We start from the raw sequence: 15777 nt of genomic DNA, 5'->3' as shown, positions 1-15777 counted from the left end.
GGCTCCGCCCAGGTCCGGAAGCCCAGCGTCCACGCGTGAGGGATGCTGGGAGAGCAGCCGAGCCCAAGGGTGTGTACAGGCTCGGGGCTGGCCTCCGGCTTAAGGTGGAGCAACCCGGCTGTGGTCGCTGAGCCGCTTGTCTTGGAGCTGCGATGCTACCTAACCAAGTAGTGTCCTCCTTTTGAGCCCTCCTCTCTAGCCCGAGCTCCTGACAGACGGGGGGTGGGGGGGTGGGGGTGAGTGGGGTGTGGCTTGGCCTGAGAGTGGACCGTCCTCCTAAAGTCCCGGTACTGTGATTAAAAAGGGAGCATCGGCTCCTGGCTGCTTAGTTGAGGAAGACGATTCAGGTCCAGGCCCTGGAGCTCATCTTCCATGGGGAATAGGCAAAGAGAACTACAACGACTTGGATGGTCAAAATAATGTACGTGGTGAGCCGGGTATAGTGACGCACGCTTTTAAAAATCCCAGCCCTCGAGAGGCAGAAACGGGCAGACCTATCTAAGAACAATCAAAAGACCAAAGCACCAAAAGAATGTGGTCATCAAAAGAAAAAGAAAACTGTAGAGTGAGGAAGGATCGGAGAGAAGGAAGTGAAGAACAACGGTGAAAAAGCCGCTGGAGAAGCAACGGAGGAGCGACCAGCCGCGCCGGGTCTGAAGTTAGAAGCGTAGGAATGCGGTGTAGTAGGGAGCCTGGTCTGCACGCCACTTAGCTGAAGGCAGAGTCGGTGCACCCCACGGTGACACACACAAGCAATGCTTCAGTGGATGATGTCACCCACTGTGCTATCCCGCGCTTGCCCCTTCTCAGTGTCAGGCCCCAGCCATCTCCTTCACCAGTCTCTTTCGGTTCTGCCGGTCCTCCCCCTCCTGTAGTTCTCACACCCAGATTTCGCAGCACCCGAGGTACCCGACTGCTTTACAGAGCCCGTTCCTACCCTCGCTCCAGATTGGGGTCTGAGCTCCAGCTCCGGGTAACACCCACAGCGCGGGACTAATATTGCTGACCAATCCGTGGGCCCGAATGCTGGTAGCCCGCCCTTCCCTTATTTACATTCCAGAGAAGAACTACTGGTCTGTTTCTTCCGCTTCAGATCCTTCTCCCGGAAGTTATTAGACCTGAGGCGGAACCGGAAGACCCAGGTAGTGGTGCCACGTCCGTCGCTGTGCTGCGAACTCCCTGAGTGGGACCCTGGAGGGCGCGATGGCAGACTGGACTCGAGGTGAGCGCACCTGAAGGTAGTAGGAATAGAGGCAAGGTCTAAGTCTGGAGCCGGAGACATCGCTCGTTTCTCGGTGGAGGGGCCTGCATGGGGTGGCGTTTACGTATTCCAGGAAAAACTGGGCCAGATTTCGACTGGCGCTGCCTTGGACACCAAGCCTGCATGACATCAGTTTTATGTGTGGCTGATGCCAAGAGCTGGAAGCAGAGGGTCCAAGCAGGGTTTTACTAATGAGGGACCCGAGTGCCTCTGTTCACACACACCCTCGGCCTCCGTGCCTGTGTTCAGTGTGACAGTTGTGATACAGATGCTTCGACCCTACTAACTACTGACTATGCAGTGCTTGGTAGGACACAGCCGTCTGTCTTTAAGAGGCTGGTCGCACCTGTTTGCTGGTGCTGCTGGCCTTCCCCTTAGGTAGGTCACATCGAGGCTGGGTTGTTTTTATGCTTTAGACCAGTGCCAGGCACACTTAGGCCGGTGATTGTCAACTACATGCTGTGACAAATTCTTCATGTCTAGTCCCTGTCCGTCAAAGTCAAGTTTGCACAGGCACAGTGCTCTGGGTTTTCCAGAGATCCAGTGTGGTTGCAGACGTAACTGAGGGCCAAGGTAGTTTCTACAGAAGAAGACCTTTTTTACACTTTGTTTGGACTTGATTTCCAAGTCATCCTCGCACAGCCTTCTGGTCACCTGCTTGGCTGTTCTGTTCTGTTTTCCCTATGGTCTCTGTCAGAATTTGCTGTTTTCCTTTGAGACCTGTCCCACACCCATAGATAGTGATTTTAGCTAAGGCAATGTTCATTTTGGTTCAGGAACAGTATACAACAGCGTAGTGTACACTGATTGAACCTGCTGGTTCCCCTGCCTCTCCTTGCCTGGGCATGCACACAGGTACTCACACGACCCGTACGAAATGTCTGATGTGTAGGTGGTCTACCTGTTGGAACATAGGGTGGGACATGCTAAGTTAGCACAAGTATATGGGCGGAGTGCCTGGAGATGTCTCACTAGGCCACACCCCACTGGAGTGAGGAGTCAGGCCCCACATTTATGAGTGAATGCTACCTTTCAGCCTCTTTCTCTTGCAGCTCAGAGCTCTGGTGCTGTGGAGGAGATTCTAGACAGAGAGAACAAGCGGATGGCTGACAGCCTGGCCTCCAAGGTTACCAGGCTTAAATCGGTCAGTGGTGACACTCTTCCCTTCCATGAGATACTTTGGTGAGTGGGTCTGAGAGGGCAGGAAGGAGGCCGTGTGCTGTCTGTCCATGGGCATGCTGACACGAGGAATACCTGAGGTAATACCTCGGCCTTTTAGCTTTCTCTGGTAATAGATACCCAGCAGAGTTGTAGGTAAAGTCTAGCTGGTCTCAGGGGAAGGTGGGCACCGTACTCTGTGGCTTGGCTTGACTGTGCCTTCTGTATCCCAACCAGCTGGCTTTGGACATTGATAGAGACACAGAAGACCAGAACCGATACCTAGATGGCATGGTAAGTGCCTGCAGTCATTATATTATTAAACTATAGTCATCTCTGCCTGCATGCCGTCTGCTCTGCTGTCTCTAAGCCTTCAGTGCTAGCGTGGTTGGGCAGTCAAGGGTCCCAACTCTGTGTGATCCTGTTGGGTCTCTCCTGCAGGACTCAGATTTCACAAGTGTGACTGGCCTACTCACAGGGAGTGTGAAACGCTTCTCCACGGTGGCACGGTCTGGGCGAGACAACCGGAAGCTTCTTTGTGGTATGGCTGTGGTCTTAATTGTGGCCTTCTTCATCCTCTCCTACCTCTTGTCGAGGACAAGGACGTGAGCCAATGGGAGCCACGGGCAGTCAGGCTCTTGTACACCTGCTATCCTGGTTTCCTAAGGACCTGACTACAAAAAAAAATATTCCTTTGAAATTGTCATCATGGGTCATTCATCTTCCTAAGTCAGGACGACTGCAGCTGCATCTGTCATAACAAAGGTTGTCATATTGGCTTGTCCTGTGTATGAAGGAAGAAGAAGAAAAAGGCAAAACCCAGTGCTACTCCCTGGTGCTAAAGACACTGGCAGAGCCAGAGCCATGTTGTATAGGAACGAACCAGGTCTATGCAAAGCATCTGTAAATCCCGAATGCACCCACTGTGGCCAGCAGCCACACTCCTCAGCAGCCAGTATCTTAAGGGTCTTCTGTTTTGCCCTAACCTGTTTATGCCTGATTTAAACCATGTCTGTGTTCCTGGAAAGTCTGAAGCTGACACCAGAAAGGAATATGGCCATGAGCCCTTTCCAAATGATGGTCACCGGGATGGGCTGGCAGTGACTCCAGGCTGAGGCTGCTGATCGGGAGTGGACCTGTGCAGGCTGTACCCACCAGTGGCTGGCTCAAGTCAGACCCCAGAGAAGAGGCAAAGCTGTGGATAGAGGAGTGGACTGCAGTCCAGAGGCACTGGACTAAGATCCTTTTGGGCCACGAGACCGTGTGTCCAGGAGCACAGATGTTTGTCTTTGGGATGGAAAATCTTCCCAGTGTCAAAGATGTACCCATCCCCAGACAAACAGACTGAGAAGAGTACAAGGTGGCTTTTCTGAGCCAGGCAGTGCTGGAGTGGTCCCTCTGCTGGGGATATTATGGGGCTGGAGACCACCTATGAAAGCATTTGTGTAGTGGGAACTTTTGACCTTGTACCGAACCTTGCCCTACCCTGTACAGCCAGTCTCTCTCCGTGTGAGGGAGACTGAGCCACCCCCTTGTTGTGTAATTCCACAGACTTGCCTGCTCCACCGGCCCTCCCTGCTGCCTTGGCCAGCCCCATTTGCACACAAACTGACCTGTGAGGCTGGCAGGGCCAGCAATGTATGAGGACCTAGCACTTTTTGTCTTCACATAAAATATCTTTAAGAAATGAGCTGTGAAGTCCCGTGCCCTTCTCTGCTCTTATTCATGGCTGTGTTCTTGTCTTTCCCTCTCCATGCACTGGCTCACTCTACCTGTGAGGCCATACCATGAGGCTCGTCGGCCCATAACCACTACCTCTGTGTTCTAAATTAAGCCAGATTTTGCCACACCCTGGCCTCTCAATGCTGGTAGCATGCTGGCAGCAGTGTCTTGCTGTAGCACTAGGTACCTGTCCACTTCTTCCTTTATTGAGCTGCTTTCCTCTGAGCACATTGACTTTAGGCTTATTTGGCCGTTGCATCGTGTCTGCCTGAGCCCCAAACCTTCTTGGAGGAGGCGGGCCCATCCTTTGTTTTTCCTAATTCCCTGCCCCTCTTCCCAAACAAGGTACAGCTCATGCCACACTGCTGCTCTGTGGCTTTGCTGTTTGCCCCACACACTTCCAGCTGGGCTCTTCTATGTTGTCCTTCATCCTGAGGCCTCCCTTTGTAGGCACTTCATTCTTGTCACCCAGCGTCTGTGGACCAGGGCTTTGGCTTGCCCTTTGTAACCAAACGGTACCAGCTGCTCGCATCATTCTTCCATTTAGACCCACAGCAAGCATGTTCGTGCTTCAGCTTTGACTCCCCAGAACCGTGAACTGCCGACTTGTTCTTTCTGGGAATGCTGCTAGACATTGAGTTGCAGGGCACTTGAGTTGTTTTGTTTCTGTGAGATAGTAGCTTGCTGTGCATCCCAGGCTGCTCTTGAACTATGTGGCCTAGGCTGGTCTCCAGCTGCTGATCCTCTGGCCTCAGGCTCCTGAATGATGACATTATAGGCATGTGCATCTACATCTGGCTTCCAAAGGCACTTGGAACAGCCAGCGCCGTCTCATCATGCTGGTGCAAACCAGATCTAACTTTGCGCTTTTGGGGTAACTTCCTCTAGACCAGTGTCCTTCCCTCCGAGACATCCCCACCGCAACCCCAAACGTGGCTAGTTTTCCCCTCAGGTCTCCACCCTACCCACCATCTCCGTGGCTGTTTGTAGTTCTCCAGCTACTTTGAGGATCAGGGTTGCAGCCCCTGTTACATTCAGCTATTTCTCTTCCTTGTATGACTCCTGTGAAGGGGGATATCAGCTCCACAGCCACTGGGTCAGACCAGCTTCCCGAAGGTTATAACCTTATCTTCCAACTCAGGCTTGTATCCCTAGTGCATGGGTGGGTCCTGAACACCAGCAAGCTGTAAGATGAGTGGGTGCCCAGTCTGGGGGGCTGTGAGTGCAAGCGACCAGATTCATTCTGTCGTTCAAGGCCTTGGTAATAAAGACTTGGAGTCAGTGTATTTCTTGTCCTCATTTCCCAGGAATGTGAGTTATTTTGAGCCAACCCTAATCTGTGGCTGGCCTTGGGCACTGAAGTCTACCCTTGCTCAGCTTCCAGAGATGCCTTATCTCCCTGGCTTTGGGCAGGACAGCCACAGACCCACCAGCTTCCTTCTGTGTGGCCCTTCTCTGCCAACCTGAGGGTAGGGTGATGATAGCATTACCTCCTAAGGGCTGAGGGACTAAGGGCAAGTTGACTGGGATGCACAGGCTTGTGCAGGTAAAGGCCCCCACCAGGTGTGTTGGATAAGACCACTTGTTTTGCACTGACCTGCTGCAAAGTCTTGGTCACACTGCATTCTTGCTTCCTGAAACTGGGCCTAAGACCCTAAGAACCTCTGCAGACACTGTCCTCAGGCCCAGCTGAGATGCCAGCTTTTCAGCACACATCTTCCTACTGGTTGCAGATGGAAACGCAGCTCCCCTGAGGTTTGTCTGTATATTGCTCGGGTGGTTTAGAATTTGAGGAAGCTCAGTGGAAATGGCTGTGTTTTGCTGTGCCCGGGCCTTCCTGGCAGGTAGGCTGGAGTTGTATCCCCCTTGAAAGCCTTACTGACATGAGCTGTTGTGAGGTGGTTGCAAAACCTTGCACACATCTGGTTTCTTCACAACACACACACACACACACACACACACACACACACACACACACACACACACACACACCATCAGTCAGCGCTTTTGTTATACCCTATTTTCAAGCCATTCTGGATTCCTGGCTGGCAGAGGCAGCCTGGGGGTAGAGAGACCCTGTGAAGGGAAGCTCAGATATCAGGTGGAACTCTGAGCCTTCCAGTCCTTCTAATTTCTCTGTAGGACCTCTAGGCCAGGAAGGCAAAGACAGGGCCTGTCTGGGCAGGCTTTGTCCTTTTCCCAAGATAAACCCTTGCAAATGCAATCTGTGGTTTATTTAATAATTTGGACATGGCAAGAAACAAGATTAACAAACAAGAGATAGCATAGAAAAAAATAACTTGTCAAAACTGTCCAAACTAGCGTGCTCTGTGGTGTAGGGCCAGGCTGCCAGCAGACCCCATTGGTGAAGTGCCCAATCCATTGCCAGCCCAGCACGTTTCTGTGGGAGGATTGTAGTCATACGCTGATGGGATGTAGAATGGGCTATTCCACATCGACAACCAGGGGTGTCATGTAGTCAGAATGCTTGATGCCAAAGGTGACGGTCGGGGCGCAGGGCTTGTTCAAGGTCACCTAGGAGGGGGAGGACTGTGAGGAACATTCTCTGCCTGGGGTTGGAGTGAGGAGCTCAGTCCCTCCTGAACTTGAGCCCAAGGTTGCCAGTGTAATGACCAAGTTGTGTTTGGTAATCCTGTTACTGGGGACAGTGGGCTAGTTCCTGGGGATGAAGCTACAGCTCAGATTTTCTGTAACTGAAAGGTTACTGTCAGGGTCCCTCACTGGTACAAATGCACAAGATCCTAAGGGTGCATCCTCCCACCCCCCATGCCCTACCCCCACCACAGACGTGCTTGTAGAGTGTGTAGGTCTTCCCTATACATATGGGATCATTTCCCCTGACCCCTATCTGACCCCTCTAGTTCCTGGACCTTCTCAGGGCTGTGGGCTCCTGGTCCTGGCTTCAGGGTCTTATCCCCTGGGGGCTCCACCCGGGCAGCCATGGTGTACTGTGGAGCCTTGAACTTGGTCACTTGAACCTCAGTCTGACGGTATGCAGCAGGACCTGGAGTCTGGAAGATGACGAGGACTCAGAGTGGCTTGGCTTTCCCAGGGCATAAGGCCCCAGAGGATAGGGTTAGGTTTGGGACCTTGATTCACCAAAGGCATTCTTAAGCCTGAACAGCACTCTTCTGTTTACAGGGTAGGGTGTTACTATCAATTTCAGCCTCACTGTCACAGTGACATTCCCAGTGTGCCAGTCTTGTGTCCATACCTCATGGGGTATGTACCAGGCCCCTTTTCCTGTTGAGACACTGCCCTCTTAATCTTGAGGGCAGAGGCCAACGGCTAGTGAGGCCAACATACTCCTGTAGTACTACGTGCCCACTCCAGGAGGTGTGCACTGTTAAGGTGTGCACTGTTAACACTGGCAGACGTTTCTTCCCCTGAGTATCTGAAGGCTCTTCCCCCCCTGCTCCCCCTGCTTCCATGTCCTTGATCTAAAATTAGTGTTTGCTTTCCAGGCAGTACCCCACAAATACCTTAGCTTGTTCTCAGTGTTATCACAGCTCCCAAGTCGGCCCCCTGGCCCTTCCCCACTACTGTTTGTAGCCTGAACATGTGGAAGGTACCCAGAGGTGAAGGGGACCCAAGAGCTTCAACAGGGCAGTTGTTAGCTGGGGGTTCGTGGGTCTTAGGGAAGAGGGTCAGAAAGGTCATTGGGGCCAGGCTTTGTACTCAGCTGGGGTGACCCTTGCCTTGTGCAGGTCATCGCTGAAGCTGCCCAGCTTGCTGCGGCCCTTGATGGAGAAGGAGGGCTGGGAGACCTTGCCCACCGTGTGGGGACCCATCACCACAGGCAACATGTATGCGGCAGGGCCTGTGGGCGATGGGAGCCTCAGGCTGGGACGAGCCCACTACCTCCTATCTGTGATACCCTCCTTTTGAAGTTCTCTGTTGGGCTACCCTTCCTCCACCCCTGCTGGACCCCCAACTCCATTCCATCAGGGCTGCAGCAGACCTGGAGTGCTGTCTACTCGGAAGGTCTTAGTCCGGGCAGAAATGGAATGGCTGGGTGCTGAGTCGAACACATGCTTGGTAGATTTCTCTGGAAAGTAATCACCTGGAGAGGAGGGAGGGTGTGCAGCAACAAGCATCTGGGGTTCCACATCCCACTCCCCCCAACACTTGGGTGCCCATGAAGGATGTCCCAACAGTTAAGACACAAGGCTTCTAGACCCCAACATTGTGGTTGAACAGATTTGGTCAGGGATGTCCACAGTAGAAATACAGGCTCCAGGGCTGTTTTCAAGCAGTGAGCATGAGATCAGGTGTGGGCCTTGTCCCTGGACTCCAGGTAGAGTAGGATTGGTAGACTTCAGGCTCTGCTGTTCAGGCCTGACAGTGTCTGTTCCCAGAAGCAGGAGAAATGAGGCCATCTGGCCTTCACAGAACTGGACATGCATATTAGGGCCTGGAGCAGAAGGTAAGGGTCACTCACCCGGGCCAGGGGTCAGCAAGGTCTTGGTATGGTAGCGCCCCAGGATGGAGTAGGCAGGGCCAAGGTCCTTGCCAGTCCTCAGGATCTTGGGGTTCACACTGTAGCGGGGCCCTGGGGAGCAATTCTCCGCCAAGAGCATGGGGGCCCCACGGAAGCTGTAGGCCGGTGCTCGAAGTTTGGTGGGTGTGTGCTTCACAAAGCCTGTGGGCACAGGGGCTCAGGGCTGCTGGAGCCAGACATCCTTTTCTCCAATGGGAGTCAAGGATTGAGCCCAGATCCATCCCAGGCCACACCAATCCTGGCTTCTTCCCTTGTCCCCAACAAGCCCCCGGGCCTTAGGCAATCTTACCCGTGGTAGGTGGAATCAGGTACTTGGGTCCAGGACTGCTGTAAAGGGCCATGATAGGCCCCCGGGGGCGATGGGGCCGCCAGTTGCCCACCCATACCTCCTCTGCCATGGCTGGCTCTGTCCATGGACAAGAGGGTGACCAGGTGCTGGGATGCCCTCCTTGTTGCATCTCATTCCTGGCCCTCATGTTTCCATCCCCGGTACTGCTGATACTGCATCTTGCAGACCCAAGCCTTGCCCCGTGGAAACATGGGAGTTTCACATAGTTACAAGCAAAGAGAGCTCCCCATTTGGTGTGGTGAGCTCACCCCTACCCAGCTCCAAAATATGGATGGGAGTCATGCCTTCAGGACAGGCCCAGAGGAGATGCTCGCTCTGGCCCTGCACTGACGGTTCTTTTGGCTCTGAAGGAGCTTGGGCTGATCAAAAAAAACCCCTGGGTGCAATTTTCCAAAGAGCTGGCTGGCAAGGGTCCAGAGCTGCTTGGCTGAGCTGTGTCATGGGTGGGAGGGGAGCAAATGGGGAGGCCTCACCTCCTCCGTGCAGGAATGGGCTTAGAGCAGCTTAGGACCCAGCCTCCTCACCGGTGGCCTGTCCCCCTGGCGTCTGTGCCAGGCAATTTCCTAAAAAGGAACATGGAGAGAAAGCTTCCCTTTCTCCCCCAGTTTTGAGAATTGGGGAGGGGTCCCTGCCCCTAAGCTCTAGAATGTGGCTCTGTCCCACAAGGAGTTCTAGATCATAGTGTGTATGATGGAGACAATGGCCTCTGCCCAAGGCCTCTCTTCAGACCTTACCCTTTCCAGAGACCCTGTTTTTGGGGGAACTAACCCTCTCCAGGGAGCCCCCATCCTCTCTGTGGACCTCTCCTTTAGGGGCTATGCACATCTCCAGTGACCACACGGCTCTCCAGGAAATCCTGCCTTGTTAAGGAGTCCCCAACTCTCCAAGGAGCTCCCACTCTCTCCAGGAAACTCCTCTTCCAGAGACCACCCTCGACCTCTCCAGGGACCCCCTTACTCTCCAGGTTCTTTTAACTCTTTGTGGTGACTGGGATAGATATAGACACAGTGAGACTGCAGGTTTCTCCTTAGCTTTGGCCCAGTACAAGCCACTGATTTGGGGAAACTAGGAGCAGGCATTTCTGACTATGGGGAATCTTGGAGTGCAGGCCTGGGTTGGAGACTGGGTTGATTGTGGTGGGCATACCCAGAGAGGTTGCCTTCTCCATACAGCTCCTCAGAGCTCACTGTCCTTTCAGTTTCCCTGCTGGCAAAGCCCACCTCTCAGGACCCCGGTCCTGAGCAGTCAGGGTTTCCCTACTTGGCCTTATAAGGCTCTTAGGTTCTGGCTCAGGCTGGACTCTTTCCTAGGGTGATTTTGGGAAGAGAGGTTGTTTTTAAAGCTCTCAGAAGCTACGTATGAGCTGGCTGTGCTCTTGCCTTATTTTTTAAGCATAAGCCCTGCTAGCTTGCCTTTCTGTGTTAGGCTCCTTCATCCCCGTCTCTCTTAGATAGCTCCCTGTGTCCGTGTGATGTCCCGAGCCTGCTCTCACACATTGCTTCTGGAAAGTGACCCTCATATGAGTTTGTATCTTAGGGTGGGTGCCCTTGATAGGACTCTTTGTGTGTCTTTGTGTTGCAGGCAGAGAGAGAAGCCAGTGCATGGGCTGCAGTAGGCTTTATTGATTTAACAGTTCGAGGGTGAATTTATTCGTGAAGAAGCAGTGGTCTTAGCACATCCATGGCTGCTTGTATGGCTGGTCCTGTCCCTTATGGAAGTCAAGCCATGTTTTGGGCCTGCTTATGTGTCCTCTTGAGCATCTAGCACTTGTACCTGAAAGAGAAATGTGTGGGGATCAGAAGAGCTGGTAACCAACAACCAGAGCTTCCAGTCCCAGAGGCAGACAGGGCTGTGCCCACCAGTGGAGGCGACAGGCTCCTGGGCACTGTGCTCTACCCCTCCTAGCACCTTGGGGAGGGGTCGTGTGCATATGCACAGCCTAGGTGGGACATAGTTCTTGGGGTGGGGGAAGCAGGTCTAGAAGACGTTGGAAACTTCTCTGTGAGGTCTCCACCTCTGCTTGCTGATGGAGATCTAGGGATTGGGGAGGACTGGGGATCAGGTACCATGCATGGGTGGGTCTTGGAAGAACTTGAGACATTGGTGGGTAGGAGTCCCAGCTCTATTACCAGCAGTTTGACCAGTTCCTCCTTGTGCACAGGCTTAAGTGTATCAATGCAGGACTTGAGCTCCCCGAGCGCTGACTTGGCCATGTCATTGACCTTGTACTTGCCCAGGGGCCCTTCATAGAGCTCCTCCGGGGTTCCCACCAGGAGTGTTTGCAGAAATTCCATGAAAAACTCGTTGTCATCCTCTGTTCTAGTCAACCCTGTATTGCAAAGGGGATACAATGCCAAGGGAGGGACTTGATCTCCTGTCCTTCACCTTCTTATCACTCCCAGGGCAACCTTCTACAGATCCCTTCCCCATCAGTGGGAGCTGCTGTGGTTTCCCCTCTGACTTTCTGACCTCAACAGGGAAGAAAAGGGCTTTCCCTGGGCTAACTGGATCCAGAGTGCCAGGTTGGATTGAGCCAGGGTGGGTGGCATTGGCCTTGGTGGTTGGTTAGTGTTAGGTCGGGGTGGGTTGAGATAGGACTGGCGACAACAGATTCCCTGCACTTTGGTGGTGGTGGTGGGGTGGGCTCTGTGACACAGGTAGGCACTGTTCACCTGATCCCAGGATTTCAGCCTCTTGAGGCCCCTTACCTATCGAAAATGCTAGAAATAAGGCCCAGACTTACCACAGATGCAGAGCAGGGTTAGAGCCACCAGCAGAAGAACGCTGCTCCCTTTCATGATGACAGTCACAAGAACTGCTTGGGGGATATCAGGCTTTTATGCTGTAGAAGGTGGCACCTTGCCCAGGGGCGGGGCATACCTCTCAGGACCTGGCAGGACAACTGGGCCAGGCATGTCACTGTGTTCCACCAGGTGCCAAGAAGTGCCAAACTTGAGTGGATCATAAGGGGGCTGTTGGCAAACATGTCGGGGGTAAGTGGAATAAATCCAGGTCTGGGTAAACCTAGTGCTAGTTAACAGGCAGGAGTGCCGAAGTTCACTCGTGGCCTCCACGATGCTCTGACAGCTTTTGGGATGGGTCTGGATCTTTGTGGTTGGGACCCCCCCACCTCTGCTTAATGAGCTGCCTGTCCTAGTCTGCTCAGGCTGAAGCCACCCTACTACTACAGGTGGGAGAGGAGCCTGGGAACATGAGGTCAGAGCGGTGGGGGCCTCCCAGGGTGGAAGACGCAGAGCCACAGGAGGTCTAAAGTTTGGAGGCAGTGTCCAGGTGAGGTTGGGTGGCAGCTGGGCATTGTCCCACTTCTCTCTTATCCTCTGCTGCCACCTGGTGGCTCAATGGCCTTCCTTACATGGTGCTGGTTGCACATCTGCTCAGAATTCTCCCTCTACCCACTGTCAGAGTGGGCCTCACTGTTCCATGTCTGAGCAGGCCATCATGGTGTCTTCATCACTCCACCCTTTCTTTGATTGTATTTAGCCTTTCTAATGCTCTGCCCGATATAACTCCCAGAGCCTTGCTCTGTGCCCTTCAAGTACTGTTCCAATGTCTGGAGTTCTCGCCTTCTTAGACTCCTGCTTATAAGGGATATTCTCTAATAATAATATTAATAATAATAATTAATAATAATATATTATCTAATAATAATATTCTCTAATAAGAGGATATTCTATATCCTCTGTTAGCATGAAGCTAGTGTGTCGTGCTGGAACCTGTTTATGTGCTTAAGTCTATAAATGTGGGAATGTTGTGCAATTCAGCATCTGTCACCACAGTCAATGCAGAGCAGATGGCCTCCTAAGTGCGATGGTGCTCACCTTGGGTCATCTTTAAATTCTGGCTCTGGGGGCTACATAGATGGCTTAGCGTGCTGGGGACAGCATACCATGACAGGGACTGCCAGCAGCAGGCCAGGATGGAGACATCTCAGAGGCCTGCGGCAACTCTTTGTAAAAAAAAAAAAAAAAAAAAAAAAAAAAAAAAAAAAAAAAAAAAAAAAAAAAAAGTTGTTCCCATTTCCCCTAACCTTAGCCCTGGACAATGGCTGTATAGATTTCACTTGTGCGTGACTGCTTTTCAGTTGGTGTGCATGATTATTTTCTTATATCTGACTTTCCTATTTCTTTCTCCTTCTGCTCTGGTGAATTCTGTGAAACTAGATGTTCCTTGATGTAATGATTCTTAAACAATTAAAACTTGAGGCATAGGGCACAGCACAGTCCTAATGGCCCAGGTGCATGCAATAACTTGGAAACAATGCAATAACTGCACAATGGTAGTTCTAGATTAATGCTTGACTTGCAAAGAAGGTTTGAAGAAGTTATTAGAAAATTAAATAGAGCCAACATTGGGACCCTGAAAAAGGTAAAAGTTATTGAAGTTATGAAATAAGTTTTGCACAATATTTGAGAGTGGTTCCTGAATAAGAAAGTATAGAATACATAAAATTATATACTAGTAAAACTAAGTCAAAACACTAGGACTCTTAGGAGAGTCGTTGTGTGCAGTGTGCAGAAGCAGAAGGCTATCAGAACTACTGAGTTAAGGGTTAACTTGATTTTTTCTGGGCACTGCCTGGCAACTTTGCTCATGGCATTTATCAATACAGCTTTATAGGAAGATGTAAGTAGCTGACCCTGGAGCTCTGAGCTCTGAGCTCTGAAGTATAATAAGTGAAAAGTTAAAGTTTAAATAATGTTAAGTTTGCAATTATTATTTTGGCTACAGGCCTTGGGAATAGGGAAGCTTGAAACTTTGGGGAACAATTGTAATTCTTAATTATTTGTGGGATGTGGTTATTCTTTTGAATTTGATTTGGCAATGATTATACAATGTCTTTTTTTTCCTACCTGCTTTTGGAGTAACAGTAAAAGACTGGGGCAAACAAAGGGGGAGAGCGCATGTGAAGGGCAAGTGATGAGCGAGTGGAAAGCAAGTGAGGTGAGAGCGAAGGGCTCACGAGGTGTGTGGGAGGTGAATGTGAAGAGTGAGTGAAGAGAGACTGTGAGGTGTGTGTGGAGAATGTGTGTGTGAGTAAAAGGAGAGTGCATGTGGTGTGTGTGAAGAGTGTGTGTGTGAGTGAAAGGGGAGCGCACAGAGGTGTGTAGGAGTATGGGAGTTCAAGAAAAGCAGAGTGTGCAGGAGAATGCAGAGTGTGTGCAGCCTCAAGCTTCAAGCAAGTGAGCAAGAGAGAAAAAGAGCAGGCAGAGAGAGAGAGAGAGATAGAGAGAGAGAGAGAGAGATAGAGAGAGACAGAGAGAGACAGAGAGAGACAGAGAGAGAGACAGAGAGAGAGAGAAACTTTAAGCCTTGAAAAATTGCCTGTCAGTTTGTACCCCCAAAAGTAGTCTGTGTCTATTTGTTATGCGCCTTCCAGCTATCCCTGCTTCCAGTTGAGATCCTGTGTTGAGGCTGGACCCTGACATTAGTGAATAAGGGGGCTTGAGGCCAATCAAACCTGAGTTTGATCTTCAGAACTCAGATGATGGAAAAAGAGAGCCAACTCCTGCAAGTAGCATCTCCAAGGGCTTGGCCTGGACACCTGTTTTGAGAGCCCCCTCAAAAAATTTGTCACACAACTGCTCTTTTAAAGACTCTCTGGCTCAGCTTCTGTCTCTTTAAATTGTCTGCCACTGGGGTTCCATGTGGAACAAGTAGCCCCTTGGCCTCCCTTTGTGGTACCCAGTTAGCAGGTATTCCTCTTACATTCCTTGGATGCTCAGTAGTGTAGGCTGGCAGCAGCATAGGCTGGCTGACAGTACTCAGGCCAGCCTGGGATGAGCACTTGGGAATCTCCAGGCTGCCTGCCCCTGTTTAATTCTCCTGTCTCATTTAGCAACCTCATACCCGGAGCACTTGTCCCTTGTCCTCTCCCCTCTGTGGTCTTGCCCTCGGTAACTATTTATGAATGATCCTCAAGGTTGGAAATGGTGAAGGTCCTCAAACTGTCACCTGAGATCTCAGCTGCTCCTTCCTGTACTTCCCTGCCAACTGTATGTAACTCTGTCCTCATTGCAGATGGTCTTGTGCTAGAATACATAAAGTGTGGAAGAGTAACTGGAGGGGGAACTCCATTTATTCAGCTCTGAGGATGTCAGGATCCATGCTGGGCAGTGCCTTGTTGGCCAAACAGCTGTTTGTAAGTAACTCCTCACCCATGCCCTGTATGTAGACCCAGTAAACTCCCTGGATTGCCAAACTGGACTTGTGTGGAACTGTACTTTGCTCTGTCATTGGCACCCATCTGGGGTGCGTGGGTGTAGGAAACGTTCATGTAACAAGTCTTGACAGAACTTCTCTGGTAACCAGCACACCTAAAACTGCACTGGCTGTTGTTTACAGCTAGCATTCATAGTATCATAATGGCTTGTCTCTGATGCAAGGCATTGCTTTCTGCGGCTGTGACAGTTCTGGTACACTTACAGGCACAGGGTTCTGACCGGCTGGTGCCGTATTTATAATAGTGCACCGTTAAAATGAAGGAGACAGTCAGCACACTGACTTAGAGCTCAAGATTCCCTCCATAGAGGCTGTGCCAAAAGAAAGAACAGCAGGAGGCCAAGCTTCAAATCACACCTTTTGGGAATGGAATTCTGCACAGGGCCATACCCCTCAGAGCTACTCATTTCAGTGGTAATGAAACTGAAGGCAAATCATTCCAAGTCAACATTATATTCAAACAGAAAATCTGTTTTGATGACTTTTTGAGCAGATTTAACAGATGTACTAAGGAAGCATAAGAAA

At 51.3% G+C, this 15777-nt stretch overlaps 3 protein-coding genes across 5 annotated transcripts; 1 reads left to right on the top strand and 2 right to left on the bottom strand.

Moving 5' to 3' along the window:
- The first annotated feature begins 52 nt into the window (after positions 1–52).
- Positions 53–4109, top strand: Bet1l (Bet1 golgi vesicular membrane trafficking protein like). 2 transcript variants are annotated; one of them, XM_034503962.2, is made up of 5 exons: positions 53–167; positions 1094–1222; positions 2314–2405; positions 2657–2713; positions 2861–4109. In XM_034503962.2, the coding sequence occupies exons 2-5, from the start codon at positions 1204–1206 to the stop codon at positions 3026–3028; spliced, it is 336 nt and encodes a 111-aa protein (XP_034359853.1). In that variant the 5' UTR covers positions 53–167; positions 1094–1203; the 3' UTR covers positions 3029–4109. The 2 variants fall into 2 exon arrangements, with proteins under 2 accessions (XP_034359853.1, XP_076769266.1); XM_076913151.1 differs by lacking the exon at positions 53–167 and adding an exon at positions 254–421.
- Positions 4110–6257: 2148 nt separating this feature from the next.
- Cimap1a (ciliary microtubule associated protein 1A) lies at positions 6258–10497 on the bottom strand. 2 transcript variants are annotated; one of them, XM_034519600.2, is made up of 7 exons: positions 9486–10497; positions 8953–9069; positions 8604–8804; positions 8124–8225; positions 7861–7982; positions 7033–7173; positions 6258–6676 (listed from the first exon to the last, which is right to left on the bottom strand). In XM_034519600.2, the coding sequence occupies exons 2-7, from the start codon at positions 9059–9061 to the stop codon at positions 6587–6589; spliced, it is 765 nt and encodes a 254-aa protein (XP_034375491.1). In that variant the 5' UTR covers positions 9062–9069; positions 9486–10497; the 3' UTR covers positions 6258–6586. The 2 variants fall into 2 exon arrangements, with proteins under 2 accessions (XP_034375491.1, XP_076769251.1); XM_076913136.1 differs by lacking the exon at positions 9486–10497 and having other exon boundaries at positions 8953–9470.
- A 117-nt stretch (positions 10498–10614) lies between these two features.
- Scgb1c1 (secretoglobin family 1C member 1) lies at positions 10615–11910 on the bottom strand. Its single transcript, XM_034488419.2, has 3 exons — positions 11756–11910; positions 11142–11341; positions 10615–10785 (listed from the first exon to the last, which is right to left on the bottom strand). The coding sequence occupies exons 1-3, from the start codon at positions 11808–11810 to the stop codon at positions 10753–10755; spliced, it is 288 nt and encodes a 95-aa protein (XP_034344310.1). The 5' UTR covers positions 11811–11910; the 3' UTR covers positions 10615–10752.
- Between the last annotated feature and the right edge of the window lie 3867 nt (positions 11911–15777).

The sequence above is a fragment of the Arvicanthis niloticus genome, chromosome 1, assembly GCF_011762505.2.
Source record: "Arvicanthis niloticus isolate mArvNil1 chromosome 1, mArvNil1.pat.X, whole genome shotgun sequence".
Classification (NCBI taxonomy): Eukaryota; Metazoa; Chordata; class Mammalia; order Rodentia; family Muridae; genus Arvicanthis; species Arvicanthis niloticus.
Note: the sequence above shows the minus strand (reverse complement) of the source record. Positions and strands in the feature narration are given on the sequence as shown.

Coding starts and splice junctions, on each gene's coding strand:
- Cimap1a (XM_076913136.1), bottom strand. CDS start 9,139: ATGAGGGCCAGGAATGAGATGCAACAAGGAGGGCATCCCAGCACCTGG. Junction 8,226..8,603: donor CTTGCTGACCCCTGGCCCGG/GTGAGTGACCCT, acceptor CCTCCTCTCCAG/GTGATTACTTTCCAGAGAAA. Junction 7,983..8,123: donor CCGAGTAGACAGCACTCCAG/GTCTGCTGCAGC, acceptor CATCGCCCACAG/GCCCTGCCGCATACATGTTG.
- Bet1l (XM_034503962.2), top strand. Junction 2,406..2,656: donor AGGTTACCAGGCTTAAATCG/GTCAGTGGTGAC, acceptor TATCCCAACCAG/CTGGCTTTGGACATTGATAG. Junction 2,714..2,860: donor ACCGATACCTAGATGGCATG/GTAAGTGCCTGC, acceptor TCTCTCCTGCAG/GACTCAGATTTCACAAGTGT.
- Scgb1c1 (XM_034488419.2), bottom strand. CDS start 11,810: ATGAAAGGGAGCAGCGTTCTTCTGCTGGTGGCTCTAACCCTGCTCTGC. Junction 11,342..11,755: donor AACCCTGCTCTGCATCTGTG/GTAAGTCTGGGC, acceptor TTTGCAATACAG/GGTTGACTAGAACAGAGGAT. Junction 10,786..11,141: donor AGGAACTGGTCAAACTGCTG/GTAATAGAGCTG, acceptor TTTCTCTTTCAG/GTACAAGTGCTAGATGCTCA.